Here is a 19094-nt window from a genome sequence, read left to right as displayed (position 1 = left end):
GGGCAATCTGAACATGCTTATTCATTTTGGAATTTTGTTGGTAATCTTTTTTTTTTTTTTTGTAATCTTCCTAACATTCTATTTTCTGATGGGCATATGAGAAAACCCATTTCATTCTCTTTTGACTTTTCTCTAACTCTTATGCTTGTGAAAAACATTCTTTGTATTTAGTATCTTGTTCTTACCACCTCTCAGAATTTAGGTACAAATACATTTTACTGAGGCTCTACACTTCATGGCAATGCAGTCGTTTGCATGTGTTGTATAAAAATCTGTCCTCCTTTCACTGGGATATAATTGGACAAATCGTGTAATCAAGGTCATAAAAAAGGATCAAATTTGAGGACACATTTCATTCAATCTGATATGATAAGCCTCTAGTCCCCACTAAGGACATAGATGTAATTGGTATTTGGAACCAATGCCTATGAACCTTGCTAGGCAAACTGTCTGGTGTCTGTTGTTGTACATTGTCCTAGCATTACAGGTAGTAAGAATGGCCACTGACTTGCAAGAAAAGGAGAGAGGAATTTGTATTTGGAAGTATACAGGTGAAACCTGGCACAAATGAATTTATTTTGTAAATAACAGTGATAAAAAGAGCTCTGGAATGATAGGGACTATTAAAAATAAAATTCTAGATTCCCTATATACTCTCAGGACAGAACCTCATCTAATGGCCTTAGCAGTTGTCTAACATGATCTGATTCTAGATTAACGGATCATAAACAAGGAACCTTTTGTGTGTTAACTGACCATTCTTACTGCACTGATATAAATTAATAAAGCCAAATAATACAAAATCACAATGAGACCAGTCTCTAAATAATCTACAGAAGTTATTTATGATCACAAGAGGAGATTTAAATTATTCAAAAATTAGCAATAAGGCAAAAGGTGGTTGTTGGACCTTGTAATATCATGGTAGCACATTGTTTAACAAGCGCACCTAAGAGTCATCTGACCCTTATGGGAATGTACCTTTCTTTGAATTACTATTTACTATTGATTAGGGCCAGAGTATGTAAAGTTAGATGTTGACTGGTAGAAACTAATAAAAGTGGAAATGATTTTTGTCCAGTAGAGATGCAAATGATTTTTGATAGAGAAGATAACTCCAAAGGTATGTCTTTACTGCCATAGAGTATATTAACCAAGTTAACATACTAGGTTTGTATCCAACTTAGCAATGTAATTTCAGCATTTATTTGTTCCTCTGACTATTTGCATATTGGTTTCTCACTTCTCTTGAGTGGATTTTGTCATCCTGCTTGTTCCCACATTAATGTGCTAAATAAAACTTGTACTCTGACCACTAACTATACGCATGAGAATTATATTTTTATACTCTTGAGATTTACACATTCACAAAAGGATATAAAAATCCTCCACAGAAATGTTGGTTTTACTGGAAAAACAGGAACTCAGATGATCTTCCAGGGACAATTCCCAGAACTTCTATATCAATTTTGATTTCATTATCGATCAGATTAACTACTTAGTTTTCACAAGTAATCTCAAGAATAATAACTATATTGACAAATAATAATCAACTCACCACCACCATCAATCCATAACAACACCCAACCAATAAACAGCAATCTAGAATAAACTTCACAAACAAAATCAATTTCTTTGCTATGAAAAATTATCCAAACATCCAAATCTTTTAAATCATGTGTCAACACCACTTTGACCACTTCTGACTGCACAACATGCAGGTAAAGAAAACTCCACAATGAAACCTAAAAATAAAGCCCCCAGATAGCCATATTTGAAGTCAAGCTTTCAGGATACTCTTCAGTAACCAGAATAATAGTGTAACTAAACACTGCAAACATACCACCTAAATATGCTAAAACTATTAATACTAAAAAATACACAAAAATTATTACAATGACATATCCAACGCCACCACTTACAATAAGTAAGACTTTTACAAACCATATGTTACACACCAGATACAATAACAGCCTTTTCATTTGGAATACACATTTGCCAAAACGTTGCCTATGGCTAACTAATCCAATGTATACATACTAACAAAGCACCTCTAGTTAGCACCTCTACACATCTATTTATTCATGTATGATGAGACTTATATACTGAGCCTACATACACACAGAAACCTGGAACATCAGACTGATTACATTATTTTCACATGTGGAAACATGCGTTTATAGGCTATATACTCATATGAGAATAAGTATTCTGAGGTGATACAGTCATTACAAATCAACTTTCGGCTATCCCTTATATTAACACTAGTTAATAGAATGAATTTGAAGTGGATAAATAAGTCTATCCTTATATAATTCTTTACTTTTCACTTTTTTAACATGAAAAAGGATCAAATCAGTCTTTGGGATTAACATCAAATATAAATAAAGTTCCATTCCACCTCAATACATAATCAAAAATACCTGAAGATTTATTTTCCTAATTACACAATTACCTGATTAGAGAGCTATTACTGCAGCTGGCCCCCAATCATGCTAGCTCTGCTGCCATAGGTGCTAGCAATATGAATGCCTGCTGTCTGTCTTGCTCAGATGTTTATTGTCAAAATCAAAGACTCAAAATGAGTATATCTGGTTGGTAAAACCTAGATTACATGGGTTCCCTCTAGATATATGATAACCTTGAAAATGTAAGTTGTTTTGTTTTTTTTAATCCATCTTGAGAAGACAGGCTTGACTTTTTTTTTCATGATTAAGATAGATTTATTAAATAGAATTCAAAAAGCACTTTGCATAAAAGAAAAAAATTTTTAAGCTCTTTATTGGAAAATAATTGCTTTACACTCTGTACCAGTTTTTGAGGTACATCAAAGTAAATCAGCTGTATTTATACATATATCCCCATATTCCCTCCCTCCTGCGACTCCCTCCCACTCTCCCTGTCCTGGCCCTCTAAAGCATTACCCATCATCGAGTTGATCTCCCTTTGTTATACAGCAACTTCCCACTAGTTATCTATTTTACAGTTGGTAGTGTATATATGTCTATGCCACACCCTCACTTCGTCCCAGCTTCCCCTTCACCCCCTACCCCCGTGTCCTCCAGTCCATTCTCTGCATCTGCATCCTTATTCTTGCTGCATCACTGGGTTCATCAGTAGCTTTTTAAAAAAATTTTTTTTAGATTCTGTATATATGAGTTAGCATACAGTATTTGATTTTCTCTTTCTGGCTTACTTCAGTCTGTATGACAGACTCTAGGTCTATCCACCTCATTACATATAGCTCCATTTCATTCCTTTTTATGGCTGAGTAATATTCCATTGTATATATATATGTGCCACATCTTCTTTATCCATTCATCTGTTGATGGGCATTTAGGTTGCTTCCATGTTCTGGCTATTGTAAATAGTACTGCAATGAACCTTATGGTACATGTTTCTTTTTGGATTATGGTCTTCTCTTTTGTTTTACCCACTTTAAAATATTCAGGATAATTCTAAACTCTCTAATTTGTTATTTAAGCACTGCTATAATCTCCTCATTACATGTTTTCCCAGATTTATCTCCCATCTCCTCCTTACTTCTCCTTTTGTCTCCTCTTCACTTCATCTTTCCTTTCCTCTCTTTCTTACACACACACACACACACACCCACCCCATATCTCCTCTTGCTCTGTATACTGTAATCTCTGAAATAAGCCACTATCACTGCCCATGGTTCCCCTGAGTAATTATCTTCCCTCAGCTCAAATGATACCTTTGCATGAAGTATTCTCCAACTCTCTCAACTAGAATCATTAACTCTTGCCTCAAAATTACATTGTACACAGCTTTCTATTTTACCATACCTCTACTGGCCAATACATCTCCTTCTTTCAGAATCCCCCATCCTTATCCCTCAGACTGAGTTAGAAATTGTCCTTGCATGTTCCTGAGCAATGTTAAATTAACTTTAGTTTAGCACTTATCATAAAGTTTTGCAATTGCCTCTTTCTTATACTAGTCCGTGAATTCCAATAGTACTGAATGTGTGTATATTCACCATTGTATTCCATATGCCTAGTGCCCAATAGGTACTCAATAAATATTTGTTAAATAGTAAGAAAGAATCGAGAATATATGTCTCCTAGTCTGCTTCATCGATGATTGAGCTACTCAAAACACCAAGGAAAATGCTATTTACATAGTAGGTACACTTAAAAGTTTATGAAATTCTTGGATAAAAAGAAATTAAATGACAAAAGTAAGTTTACAAGTTTGTCTTCAGAATTTCCAGTGAATGTAAAAGCAGCAATTAGACTGACTGCATTACTGGAACAGCACTCCTGCCAATGCTATCTATAGTTCTGCTACCAAACTGGGATGAAATTGTGTGTACACTTGCCTATCTTCATCTAAAGCCTTATCTCCAGTGACCTCATACAGAAGAAGGAGTCACTGCAGATTTCTTGAGCTGGGGAATGTCTTACCCATGAATGTGAAAACCATTTGCCTGCATTCAGAGTCGACAGGAAATCCCAATCAAATAAGGAAGGGTGTGTCAAAGAGGCATTTCGCAGGACCTCATTGATATTGGTTGTTCTTCTCAGGTCAGAGTCATGCACGAGAAAAGGCACATGATCATAACTGCAGGCAGAGAGGGAAAAGAGGGAAAGAGATAGATAGGCTGAACTTAGCCTACCTAGCAGATAAGGTTCTCAGGAAGCCCATCAAGGTCACAAGTCTTACTAAGTCTTACTAAGTTCCTTACTCCCTCCCAAATCTTAGCAAAGGAATAAGTACCAGTAATTTATACATTGATGTCAATATTTTTCTGCCCAAGGAAGCAATCTTTTGTGGTGCATAATAACCATATTAGCTATGGTGAAAGAGTAGCTTTCCTATCCAGGGAATTTATGTATCAAGAAAACAATAGGTTAGAGTAGTGAACTGAGAGAAAGGTCAGTGAGGAGTGGATGGCACAAGGCCCTGAGGTCCCTAGAACCATACTAAGCAGCACCTACACAATCTCCCTGTGTTTTTCTGACTCATTTCACAGCTGAGTATTTCTGGTCCTAGACCCTTCACATCAGATGGCATCATTAGAAAAGTTTGTTATCTGAAAACTTGTTATCAGCTATTTGCCTTGAAAAATCTCTGCTTTTATGAAAATCTTTCTTCCTTTATCATTAAAATATACATGAAGAGAACTCTGCAATGACCATGAAGGAGTAACAGGATTGAAACTTAGCCTCCTGCCCATAAACAACTAGATAAATGGACAAAATAAGAGAATTAACTTTTTTAGGAAATGGACAATAGGGAGCACAGTATAATTATCTCTGAGAAAAGGCAAACAAGTGAAATAGGCTCTACCATTACCCAGAATTCCTTCCTGCAGGTAAATACTGGAATGTGGCCTGGGGCAAGGAGGGGGGTATCTAAAATGTACGTAGCTATCATACTGAAATTAGGAAAAGGTGATAAGATTAAGGAGAGGTCCAGACAGCTAGAATTTGGCTACAGTTCGATAGAGAATGGAGCTATGCAAAAAGAAAACATTCCAGGGAAATACGTACAGAGGTCCCTTGAAGCATGGTTAATATCAATTTGTACATATGCAGAGTAAAACTCAATGAAGTTTGCCAAGAACAACTTCCAAGAAAAGGAAAATACCAGAAAGTTCTAAGACAATTTGCAGAGCTCACACAGGGGTGCAACTCATTCAAGTTCTATCAGTGGAGTGACCTCAATAATTACATGGGCACACTCTTATGGGAATAATTTAGAACCAGAATTACTTTAGAGCCTCCATAAAAGAACTTAAAAACAAGTCTCCAAAGGATCAAACTAATCTGCAAGTAACTTAACTGCCTGCTAGAAAAACTCCAAAATTCTTTAAAGGAATACAAGAAAATATACCACCCAGGATAGTACAATCACAATGTCTGGCATGTAACCAAAATTTGCCAGACATGTAAAGAAGTATGAAAATATAACCATAACCAGGAGAAATTATTCGATTAAGGCAAACTTGGAAATGACAGAGATGACAGAATTAGTAAACAAGGATATTAAGTCATATAAAACAAAAATACAGACGATGTATATAATAGATGCAAAGGAACACTTGAACATAACGAAGACATAACTAAGATATGAAAAAGAAATAAATGGAAATTCTAGAGATAAGAATATAACTGAAATGAAAATTTCACTAGATAAATTTAACAGCATATTTGATATAGCTCATTTAAAGATCAGTGAATTTGAAGATATAGCAATAGAATCTATCTGAATGAACTGTGAGACAATATCAAGCACTATCACATATGTGTAGTTGGAGTCCTAAAAAGAGGGAAGGAACAGAAAAAAAAATCTGAGGAAGTGAAAATAAAAATTCCAAAAGTTTATAAATATTATGCATCAACAGATCCAAGAATATTAATGAATACCAAGAAAAATAAATGTAAGAGTACACATACACACATGCATACCCCACAGTAAGAATTATTATAACCAAATTGGTGAAAAACTGATGAGGAAAAGAAAATTGTAAAGGTAGCTACAGGAAAAGAAAATATATATTTAGAGAGAAATAAAGACTTCTCAGCAGACTTCTCAACAGAAAATGACAAACAGAAAATAATGAAACAACATATTTTAAATGGTGAAGGAAAACAACTGTCAACTTAAAATTCATCAAAAATGAAAGGAAGGGCTTCCCTGGTGGCACAGTGGTTAAGACTCTGCCTGCCAATGTAGGGGACACGGGTTCGACCCCTGGTCCGGGAAGATCCCACATGCCGCAGAGCAACTAAGCCTGTGCACCACAACTACTGAGCCTGTGCTCTAGAGCCTGCAAGCCACAACTACTGAGACCACATGCCACAACTACTGAAGCCTGCACACCTAGAGCCCATGCTCTGCAACAAGAGAAGCCACTGCACTGAGAAGTCTGTGCGCCGCAACAAAGAGTAGCCCCCGCTCTCCGCAACTAGAAATAGCCCGCGCAGCAGCAACGAAGACCCAATGTGGCCAATAAATAAATAAATAAATAATGAAAGGAAGAAGAAATGAGGCTGGGAAGGTGACAGACAAGGAAGCATCAGAAATCTGTCTCCCCACCTAGACATCAACTGCATTGGCAGACACTGTCTGATGTAACTCTCTTGGAAGTCTGGAGTACACTAAAGGCTTGCAACTTCCAGGGGAAAGCTTAGATTTAATTTGGGGTTAATTTCAGTCAATTACACCTCTTAGCACAGTAGCAACTATCCATCACCCACCCCCAGCCACATGGCAGACAATAGCCTACAGGTTCCTGGAGTAACTTGCACAGCAGCTGGTAGCAAAAATATAGGAGTTCTCTGCTCTGCTCACTGATTGCTGCTTCTTGTCACAAAAGAGCAGACAAAGAGGTGGGCCACCTTTGCTGTTGTACCTTCTTCCACTGTTGCAAAGCCCTAGCACTCTAACTGAAGTGACTTTCACAAGATTTAAAGGGCCAGCACCCTTTTAACCCTCTTTATTTTTCTCCTTTTCGAAGCCAGACATTAAAGACTAGCATATTAAAAACATCTGCACATATGAGAGAAAATTAGAAAGTGACTATATATGACAAAGCATAAGATCAGAAAAGTCTGAGAAAACCTTAAGTTTACACCTCAGGCTGATTCATGGCACAGACACAACTTACAAAAATTTTTAATTAAAAAAGAAACCAATAACCAAACTCAGCAAACCCCAGAGAAGGGAGAGAATCTGATCTCCAGTGTTACCACATTATTAGACTCAAATGTCCAATTTTCAACCAAAAAAACAAAAACAAGACAAACAAAAACAAAAATACAAGAAACTATGGCCCCTTCAAAGGAAAACAATAAATCAACAGGAACTGTCCCTGAAAAAGGGCTAATGGTGGATATACTAGTCAAAGACTTTAAAATAATCATCTTAAAGATACTCAAGGAAGAACTAAAGGAAGATGTCGGTAACGTCAATAAAATAATGAGGAACAAAATGGAAATATAATTAAGAGATTTTTTTAAACCCTAAAAAGAAACCAAAAGGAAATTCTGGAGCTGAAAAGTACAATAACTGAAATGAAAAACTGACTATAGGGATTCAAAAGCAGATTTAAACAGGCAGAAGAAAGAATCAGTAAACTGAAAGATAGGACAGTATAACTTATTGAATTTGAGAATAAAAAAAGATTATAGAAAAGTTAACAGACTCTAAGGGATACTCCAACATCAAAGCCAGACAAACACACTGTAAGAAAAGAAAATTATCAACCAATATCCCTTATGAATATTGATGCAAAAAATCCTCAACAAAATATTAGCAAATAAATAGATGAATTCAGTAAAGTAGCAGGATACAAAATTAATGCACAGAAATCTCTTGCATTCCTACACACTAACAACAAAAGAGCAGGAAGAGAAATTAAGGAAACACTCCCATTTACCATTGCAGCAAAAAGAATAAAATACCTAGGCATAAACCTACCTAAGGAGGCAAAAGACCTCTATGCATTAAACTATAAGACACTGATAAAAGAAATCAAAGATGATACAAACTGATGGAGAGATACACCATGTTCTTGGATTGGAAGAATCAACATTGTGAAAATGACTATACTACCCCAAGCAATCTACAGATTAAATGCAATCCCTATCAAATTACCAATGGCATTTTTCACAGAACTAGAACAAGAAATTTTACAATTTGTATGGAAACACAAAAGAGCCCAAAGAGCCATAGCAATCTTGAGAAGGAAAGACAGAGCTGGAGGAATCAGGGTCCCTGACTTCAGACTATACTACAAGGCTACAGTGATCAAGACAGTAGGCTACTGGCACAAAAATATAGATCAATGGAATAGGATAGAGAGCCCACAGATAAATCCACGCACATATGGTCACCTTACTCTTTGACAAAAGAGGCAAGAATATACAGTGGAGAAAAGATAGCCTCTTCAATAAGTGGTGCTGGGAAAACTAGACAGCTACATGTAAAGGAATGAAATTAGAACACTTCCTAACACCATACACACAAAAGAAACTCAAAATGGATTAAAGAGCGAAATGTAAGGCCAGACACTATAAAACTCCTAGGGGAAAACATAGGCAGAACACTCTATGACATAAATCAAAGCAAGATGCTTAGTGATCCACCTCCCAGAATAATGGAAATTAAAAACAAAAATAAACAAATGGGACCTAATGAAACTTAAAAGCTTTTGCACAGTGAAAGAAACCATAAACAAGACAAGAAGACAACCCTCAGAATGGGAGAAAATATATGCCAATGAAGCAACTGACAAAGGATTAATCTCTAAAATATACAAGCAGCTCATGCAGCTCAATATCCAAAAAAAAACAAACAACCCAACCCCAAAATGGGCAGAAGACCTAAATAGACATTTCTCCAAAGAAGACATGCAGATGGCTAACAAACACATGAAAAGATGCTCAACATCACTAATCGCTAGAGAAATGCAAATCAAAGCCACAATGAGGTATCACCTCACGCCTGTCAGAATGACTATCATCAAAAAATCCAGAAACAATAAATGCTGGACATGGTGTGGAGAAAAGGGAACCCTCCTGCACTGCTGGTAGGAATGTAAATTGGTACAGCCACTATGGAAAACAGTACAGAGGTTCTTAAAAAACTAAAAATAGAACTATCATATGACCCAGCAATCCCACTACTGGGCATATACCCTGAGAAAACCATAATCCAAAAAGATACATGTACCACAATGTTCACTGCAGGACTATTTACAACAGCCAGGACATGGAAGCAACCTAAATACCCATCGACAGAGGAATGGATAAAGATGTGGCACATATATACAATGGAATATTACTCAGCCATAAAAAGGGATGAAACTGAGTTATTTGTAGTAGGGTGGATAGACTTAGAGTCTGTCATACAGAAGGAAGTAAGTCAGAAAGAGAAAAACCAATACCGTATGCTAATACATATATATGGAATCTAGAAAAATGGTACTGATGAACCCTGTGACAGGGAAAGAATAAAGATGCAGATGTAGAGAACAGACTTGAGGACATGAGGTGGGGGGGCAGGGAAGGGGAAGCTGGGACAAAGTGAAAGAGTAGCATTGACATATATACACTACCAAATGTAAAATAGATAGCTAGTGGGAAGCTGCTGCTTAACACAGATCAACTCAATGACTGGTGATGACCTAGAGGGGTGGGATAGGGAGGGTGGGAGGGAGACTCAAGAGGGAGGGGATATGGGGATATATGTATAAATACAGCTGATTCACTTTGTTGTACAGCAGAAACTGGCACAACAGTGTAAAGCAATTATACTCCAATAAAGGTCTGAAAAAAATTATTAGCAAATAGAATTCTGCAGTATATTAAAAGCATTATACATAATGACCAAGTGGGATTTATTCACAAAATGCAAGAATGTTTTCAACATAACAAAATCTATCAATGTAATATACCACATTAAGAGAATGAAAGAGAAAAAAAAAGCACAATCTTCTCAACTGATGAAGAAAAGGCATTTGACAACATTCGACACCCTTTAATGATAAAAATTCTCATCAAATTAGAAATAGAAGGAAACCACCCCAAAATAATAAAAGACATACATGAAAAACCAAGAGCAAACATCATATTCAATAGTGAAAGACTAAAAGCTTTTCCTCTAAAAGTAGGAACAAGACAAAGATGTTTGCTTTTGGCATTTCTATTCACAGTGACACTAAAAATTCTAGCCAGAGCAATTAAGCAACATAGAGAAATAAAATGCATCCAAATTGGAATGGAAGAAATTAAAATTACTTTTGTATTCAGATGGTATAATCTTATATGTAGAAAAGCCTAAAGTTTCCACAAGAACAAACAGAATAAATGAATTCTACAAAGCAGCAGAATAAAAAAGAAACATCCAAAAATCAGTTGCATTTCTATACACTAACAATGAAGAATCTGTGTACAGGTTCATGAAGTAAATTGCAAGGAATCTGGTAAGATTCAGGGTGGCAAAAAATAGATCCTATACTACAAATATAGGAAATCTCTGCTCTGGTCACTGATTACAGAAATCACAAAAACAATTTCATTTACAACAGCATCAAAAAGAATAAAATACTTAAAAGAATGAACTTAACCAAGGAGGTGAAAGATATATGCAATGAAAACTACAAAACTGCTGAAAGAAATGAAGGAAGACATAAATAAATGGAAACACATCCCATGTTCATGGATGGGAAAAATTAACATTGTTAATACATTAATATCACCCAAAGCAACCAACAGATTTATGCAATCCCTATCAAAATCTCAGTGATTCCTCTCCCCACCCCAGTTTTATTGAGATATATTCAATATACAGCACTGTAAAAGATTAAGGTGTACAACATAATTATTTGACCTACATACATACATTATAACATTACAATAGGTTTAGTGAACATCCATCATCTCATACAGATACAACACTAAGGAAGTAGAAAAAATATTTTTACTTATGATAAGAACTCTTAAAATTTACTCTCTTAACAACTTTCATTTATAACATACAGCAGTGTTAATTATCTTTATCATGTTGTACATTACATCCCTGGTATTTATTTGTCTTATAACTGGAAGGTTGTATCTTTGACTACCTTCATCTAATTCCACCTCCCTCACCCACCCCTGTCTCTGGCAGTCACAAATATGACCTTTTTCTATAAGTCTGTTTGTTTGTTTGTTTGCTTGCTTGCTTTTGAAGTATAACTGACCTACAACTATGTTCATTCTTGGTACACAATATAGTGATTCAGTATTTCTATACATTTAATAATAATCACCATTAAGTTTAGTTGTCATCTGTCACCATACAAAGATACTACATATTATTGACTATATTCCCTACACTGTACATTTATATCTGTGATTAATTTTGTAACTGAAAGTTTGTACCCCTTAATCTCCCTCACCTATTTCTCTCCTCTCCTCCAACCCCATCCCATCTGGCAAACACCTGTTTGTTCTCTGCATCTATAACTCTGTTTCAGTTTGGTTATGTTTGTTTATTTGTTCTATTTTTTAGATTCCACATATAAATGAAATTATACAGTATCTGTCATTCTCTGTCTGACATTTCACTTGGCATAATATCTCTAGGTACATATGTGTTGTCATGAATGGCAAGATTTCATTCTTTTTCTGGCTGAGCAATACTCCATTATATATATACACATATATATGTATATACCTATTTATCTATTGATGGGCACTTAGGTTGCTTCTGTATCTTGACTGCTGTATATAATGCTGCAGTGAACATACAGGGGCATATATCTTTTCAAACTAGTGTTTTTATTTTCTTCAGATATACACCCAGAAGTGGAATTGGTACTTCTATTTTTAATTTTTTGAGGAACCTCCAAATTGTTTTCCATAGTGCCTATACTAATTTACATTCCCACCAACAGTGAGCAAGGGTTCCTTTTTCTCCACATCCTTGCTAACATTTATAATTTGTTGTCTTTTGGTTAACAACCATTCTGACATGTGTGAGGGGATATCTCATTGTGGTTTTGATTTGCATTTCCCTGGTGATTAGTGATACAGAGCATCTTTTCAAATGTCTGTTGGCCACCTGAATGTCTTCTTTAAAAAAGGTCTATTCAGGTCCTCTGCCCATTTTTTAACTGGGTTGTTTCTTTGATGTTGACTTGTATGAGCTCTTTATATACTTTAGATATTAACCTCTTGTCAGATATATCATTTGCAAATATCTTCTCCCATTCAGTACACAGACTTTTCAATTAGTTGATAGTTTCCTTCACTGTGCAAAAGCTTTTTGCTTTGATGTAGTCTCATTTATTTATTTTTGCTTTTGTTTCCCTTGCCTGAGACAAATCCCCTAAAAAATTGCTAAGACTCATGTCAAAAGAGCATACTGCCTATGTTTTCTTCTAGAAGTTTCATGTTTTAAGGTCTTACACTTAAGTCTTTAGTCCATTTTGAGTTTATTTTTGTATCTGGTACGAGAAAGCAGTATAGTTTTCCCAACACCATTTTTTGAAGAGGCTGTCCTTTCCCCATTGTATATTTTTGCCTCCTTAGTCATAGATTAACTGCCTATATAACTATGGGCTCATTTCTGGGTTCTCTATCCTGTTCAACTGATCTATGTGCCTTTTTTCGTGACTGTACCATTCTGTTTTGATTACTGTAGCTTTGTAGTATAGTTTGAAATCAGGGTGTGTGACACTTATTGTTTTATTCTTCCATCTTAAAACTGTTTTGGGAACGTGGGGGTCTTTTGTGTTCCCATACAAGTTTTAGAATTATTTATTTTAGTTCTGTGAAAAATGCCTTTGGTATTTTGATTGGGATTGCACTGAATCTGTAGATTGCACTGGGTTGGTATGGTCATTTTAACAATATTAATTTTTCTAACCCATGAGCATGGTGTATCTTTTCATATTTCTACGTCATCTTCAATTCCCTTATCATGTCTTAGAGTTTTCCAAGTACAGGTCTTTTAGCTCCTTAGTTAGATTTCCAGGTATTCTATTCTTCTTGATGCAATTGAGACTGGGATTGTTAATTTCTCTTTGTGGTAGTTCTTTTAGTGTATAGAAATGCAACATATTTCTGTATATTAATTTCATATCCTGTGACTTTACCAAATTCATTGATGAGTCACTGATAGTTTTTCGGTGGTTTCTTTAGGATTTTCTACATATAGTATCTTGTCATCTGCAAACAGTGACAGTTTATTTCTTCCTTTCCCGTTTGGATTTCTTTTACTTCTTTTCTTGTCTGATTGCCATGGCTAGGACTTCCAATACTATGCTGAATAAAAATGGTGAGAGAGGGCATCCTTGTCTTGTTTCTTATCTTAGAAAAATGCTTTCAGCTTCTCATCCACTGAGTATGAAGTTAGTTCTGGGTTTGTCCTATATGGCCACTTTTTATGTCATGTTCCCTCTACACCTACATTTTCAAGAGTTTTTACCATAAAACTATGTTCACTTTTTTCAAAAGCTGTTTCTGCATCTACTAAGATGACCAGGATTTTTATTCCTCAGTTGTTAATGTGGTGTATCACACTGAATAATTTGTGGATATTGAATCACCCTCACATCTCTGGAATAAATCCCACTTGATCATGGTGTATGATACTTTTCATGTATTGTTGAATTCAGTTTGCTAATATTTTGTTAAGGATTTTTGCATCTATCTTCATTAGTGATACTGGCCTATAGTCTTCTATTTGTGTATGACATCTTTGTCTGATTTTGGTTATCAGTGTGATGCTGGCCACTTCAAATTAGTCAGAATTGTTCCCTCCTCAGGAATTTTTTGTAATAGTTTTAAAATGACAGGTGTTAACTCTTTTCTAAATGTTTGGTTGAATTACCTGTGAAGCTATCTGGTCCTGAGCTTTTGTTTGTTGAGAGTTTTTAAATTATTGATTCAATTTCAGTGCTGTAACTGTTCTGTTCCTATTTTCTATTTCTTTCTGGTTCAGTCTTGGGAGCTTGTGTATTTCTAGGAAATGTATCTATTTCTTCTAAGTTGTTCATTTTATTAGTGTACAATTGTCTACTGTTATCTCCTATGCTCCTTCCTATTTCTGGGCTATTGTTGTAACTTCTCCATATTCATTTCTGACTATTTATTTGGTCCTCTCTCTCTCTCTTTTTTTTTCCTTGAAGAGATTAGCTAAAGCTTTATCAATTATGTTTCTCTTTTCAAAGAAGCAGTTCATAGTTTCACTGATATCTTCTGTTGTTTTTTTAGTCTCATTTATTTCTGCTCTCATCTTTATCACTTTCTTTTTACTAACTTTAGAGTTTATCTTCTTTTTCTAATTCTTTTAGATGTAAGGTTATGTTGTTTATTTTTTTCTTATTTCCTGAGGTTGGCTTGTATTGCTATAAACTTCCTTCTTAAAAATGCTTTTGCTGTATTCCATAGTTTTTGGATCACAGTGTTTTCATTTTGCCTCCAGGTATTTTTTTTTTTTTAATTTCCTCTTCAATTTCTTCAGTGACCTATTGGTTGTTTAACAACATATTCTTTAGCCTCCACATGTTTGTGGTTTTCCTTTTTTTTTTCTTATAATTGATTTCTAGTCTCATATCATTGTGGTTGAAAGAGACACTTGATATGATTTTAGTCTTCTTAAATTTACTGAGACTGTTTTTTTGGCCTAGCATGTGATCTGCCCTGGAGAATGTTCCATGTGCATTTGAAAAGAATGTGTATGCTGCTGCTTTTTTATGAAATTTGATGGAATGTGATGCTGTTGTATAATATATACTCTAAAAATAGTTAAGGCAGGACACCACTGTGATCTTAGACTATCAAGACAAATGCTGCCATTATTGTTAATATTTGGATGATAAATTCTTGTTGTAAATCCATTCTTAGGTGGTTTAAAGGGGTAGACTGTAGGAAAATGAACTGTCAAAAAGAATACACCACCTTGATATGGGCTGTCATTAGATCCCATAATTATGGCTTTCCAGTGAAACATATCATCCCTAACTGGACCTGCAAAATATTGTGCCAGAGGGCCACAGGCCAAATCACCAAGTTCCTTATTAATCTGTTTCAGCATCACAGTCTGTGCCTTTCATCTGGCTCCTCACTATCTTGGTGTGTGCTCAAAGGTCTGGCAAAACTCTTGATTATGCCAGTGGCTGAGAAGGACTATCTCTTCATCTCACACCGACTCTTCCAGAAACAGGTGCAGAGAAGCTGGGGCCTCCCACAAGCTGTGACCTCAGCCTCCTCCCCATGTAACAACTGGTGCACCCCCAGCCCTATGGGGTTCACACACATGACACAGCTACAAGATGTCTGCTCTTGACATCATATTTTACATCTTTTTGTTTTGTGTATCCCATAGCTACTTATAGTGGATACAGATGATTATTACATTTGCCTTGTAACCTTCCAATTAGCTTTATACTTGAATGATCTTCTACCTTTACTGTATATTTGCCTTTACCAATGAAGTTTTTCCTTTTAAAATTTTTATATTTCTAGTTGTGGCTTTTTCCACTTAGAGAAGTCCCTTTAACATTTCTTGTAAAGCTGGTTTCATGGTACTGGATTCTTTTAGCTTTGCTTGTCTGTAAAACTTTCAATCTCTCTATCAAATCTGAATGAAAGCCTTGCTGAGTAGAGTATTCCTGGTTATAGATTTTTCCTGTTTATCATTTTAAATATATTGTACCACTCTCTCATGGCCTACATATTTCTGCTGAAAACTCAGCTTAGAGTCTTATAGGAATTCCTTTGCACATAACTTGTTGCTTTTCCCTTGCTGCCTTTAAGATTTTCTTTCTCTTAAATTTTTGCCATTTCAATTACCATTTGTCTTGTGTGAACCTCTTTGGGTTGATCTGTTTTGTACTCTCTGTCCTTCTTGGACTTGGATGTCTTTTCCAAGGTTAGGGAAGTTTTCAGCTATTATGTCTTCAAATATGTTCTCTGTTCCCCTTTTCTCTCTCTTCTCTTTCTGGGACCCTCTAAAAGTGAATGTTAGTATGCTTGGTATTGTCTCAGAGGTCTCTAAAATTGTCCTCATTTTTTTTGTTCAGTTTCAGTAATTTCCACTATGCTGTCCTCCAGTTAGCTGATCTGTTCCTCTATATTGTCTAACCTATTGTTAATTCCTTTTATTTTATTTTTTATATCAGTTATTATATTCTTCACCTCTGTTTGGCTCTTTATATTTTCTAACTCTTTGTTAAAAACTCCTAATTTTCTCCCTTTGCTCACTCCTTCTCCTCCTGAATTCTTTGAACATCTTATTGGTCATTACTTTAAACTCTTTCAGGTAGACTGTTTATCTTCAATTCACTTAGGTCTTCTTCTGGAGCTTTTTTTTTTTTTTTTTTTTCCTTTATTTGGAACTTATTTCTCTATTTCCTCATTTTTCCTGTTTCACTGTTTTTATTTCTATGAATTTCATAGGTTGGTACATTTCCTGATGTTAGAGAAGTGGCCTTATGCAGGAAATGTCCTATAGGGCCCAGCAGCACATTCTCTTCTATACACTTAACAGTGCCCTCTATATGTGCTGTGTGCATCTTTCTGTTATGGTAGACTGACTACTGTGGGCACACTGATAGGCATAGCTGGGCTCCAGTCTGCATAGGTGCCAGGTCTTGCCTTGTGTAGATACTGCTGGCCACTGGTGGGTGGGACCATGCCATGGAAAACCTGGCTGCTTAGCCAAGGGAGGCCCAACTGTGGTGCTGCCCCACAGGTGGATGGAACCCAGTCACAAGATAACTAGCTAAATACCCCAGGGGGTCCCCGCACATTTAGCTCTGGCCCACTATTGGGCAGAGCCAGGTCCTGGGGTGGCTGGCTGCAGGGCCAGGGCTCTCAGAACTAATGTCATCCTGCTGATGGATGGGGTTGTGGCCTCGGGGTGTCCTAGGGCTGGTAGCAGCCTGAAGATGGGCAGGGCCAATTTTTGACATGGCTGGCTGCAGGGTCTATGGTGACCTGGAGCTGATGATGGCACACTGGCAGGTGGTACTGAATCCTGATACAGCAGGCTGAGGCACCCAAGGTGTGTCACAGCTGGTACTAACCTGCTGTTGGGTGGGGCCAGGACCCAGGTCATCCTAAGGGTGGTTCTGTTCTGCTAGTGAGTGGGCCATGTCTTGACAGAGCTGGCTGAAAGGCTGGTGTTAGCCCACTGGTACACACGGCCAGGTCCCAAGGTGGCTGGGGGCTCAGGATGTCCAAAGGCACCTGGCCTGCTGGTGGGTGGGGCTGTGTCCCCAACCAGCTAGCTTCCTGGTCTGGGGCATCCCAGGATTGGTGCCAACAAACTGGAGGGCATGGCCAGGTCCCAGCATTAACAAGCTAGAAGGAGGATTTCAAAATGGTGCTTACCAGGACCAATGTCCTTGTCCTTTTGGGGATGGGCTTCCCAAAATGCCTGCTGCCAGTGTTTATGTCTCCATGATGAGTTTCAATTGCCCCCTGCCTCTCTAGAAGGTTCTCCAAGTTCATCAAGTGGGTCTGACCCAGGCTCCTTTCAAATTACTGCTTCTGCCCTGAGTCAAGAGTGTGTGAGATTTTGTGTTTACCCTTTAAGTCTGGAGTCTCTACTTCCCACAGCCCTCCAGCTCTCCTCAAAGTGCGCCCTACTGACTTTCAAAGTAAAATGTTCTGGGCGGGCTCATCTTCCCAATGATCTCTGAGCTGGGAAGCCCAATGTAGGGTGTGAACTCCTCACTCCTTGGGAAGAACCGCTGCAATAATAATTATCCTCCCATTTGTGGCTCGCCTACCTGGGGGTATACAGTTTATACCAAAGCTCTGCCCCTCCTACCCATCTCATTGTGGTTCCTTCCTTATATCTTTAGTTGTAGAAGATCTTTTCTGCTAGTCTTCAGGTCACTCTCATGGATAGCTGCTCTGTAAGTAGTTGCAATTTTGGTGTGCCCATGGGAAGAGATGAGCTCATGGTCATCCTACTCCATTATCTTGGCCTCTAATGACATTTTTTTGAAAAAAAGAAAAACTCATCCTAAAATTCATATGGAATCACAAGGGACCCTGCATAGCCAAAACAATCTTGAAAAAGAAAAACAAAACTAAAAGAATAACATTTCCTGATTAAAAACTTACTACAAAGCTACAGTAATCAAAACAGTATGGTACTGGCATAAAGACAGACAAATAGACAAAGGAACAGAATAAAGAGCTCAGAAATAAACCCTTGCATATATGGATGAATGACTTTTGACAAGGGTGGCAAGACCATTCAACAGCAGAAAAATAATCTTTTCAACAAATGGTGCTGGGAATACTCACATGAAAAGAATAAAATTGTACCTTTCCTAACACTATATACAAAAACTTAAAATGGATCTAAATGTAAAAACAATAAATCTCTCAGTAGAAAACATAGAAGAAAATTTTCATGACATTGGATTTGGCAATGATTTCTTGAATATGAAAACAAAGACACATGCAACAACAACAAAAGTAAACCAATTGACCTTCATGTATATTTAAATTTTTATGCATCAAAAGACACAATCAATAGAGTAAAAAGGCAAGCTACAGAATGGGGAAAATATTTGCAAGTTTAAATATCTGATAAGGGATTAACATCTAGAA

At 36.6% G+C, this 19094-nt stretch overlaps 1 protein-coding gene across 1 annotated transcript in view; it reads right to left on the bottom strand.

The window, feature by feature from the left end:
- LOC130860906 (glycerophosphodiester phosphodiesterase domain-containing protein 4-like) overlaps positions 1–19094 on the bottom strand; it is a 123798-nt gene that overhangs the window by 80241 nt on the left and 24463 nt on the right. The window contains exon 9 of the mRNA XM_057749444.1: positions 4431–4587. Coding sequence (XP_057605427.1) covers positions 4431–4587 — 157 coding nt within the window. The remainder of the gene's footprint in view (positions 1–4430; positions 4588–19094) is intronic.

Source organism: Hippopotamus amphibius, chromosome 9, assembly GCF_030028045.1.
Source record: "Hippopotamus amphibius kiboko isolate mHipAmp2 chromosome 9, mHipAmp2.hap2, whole genome shotgun sequence".
NCBI classification, from domain to species: Eukaryota; Metazoa; Chordata; class Mammalia; order Artiodactyla; family Hippopotamidae; genus Hippopotamus; species Hippopotamus amphibius.
The sequence above is the reverse complement of the archived record's forward strand: the minus strand, read 5'-3'. Positions and strand labels throughout refer to the sequence as shown.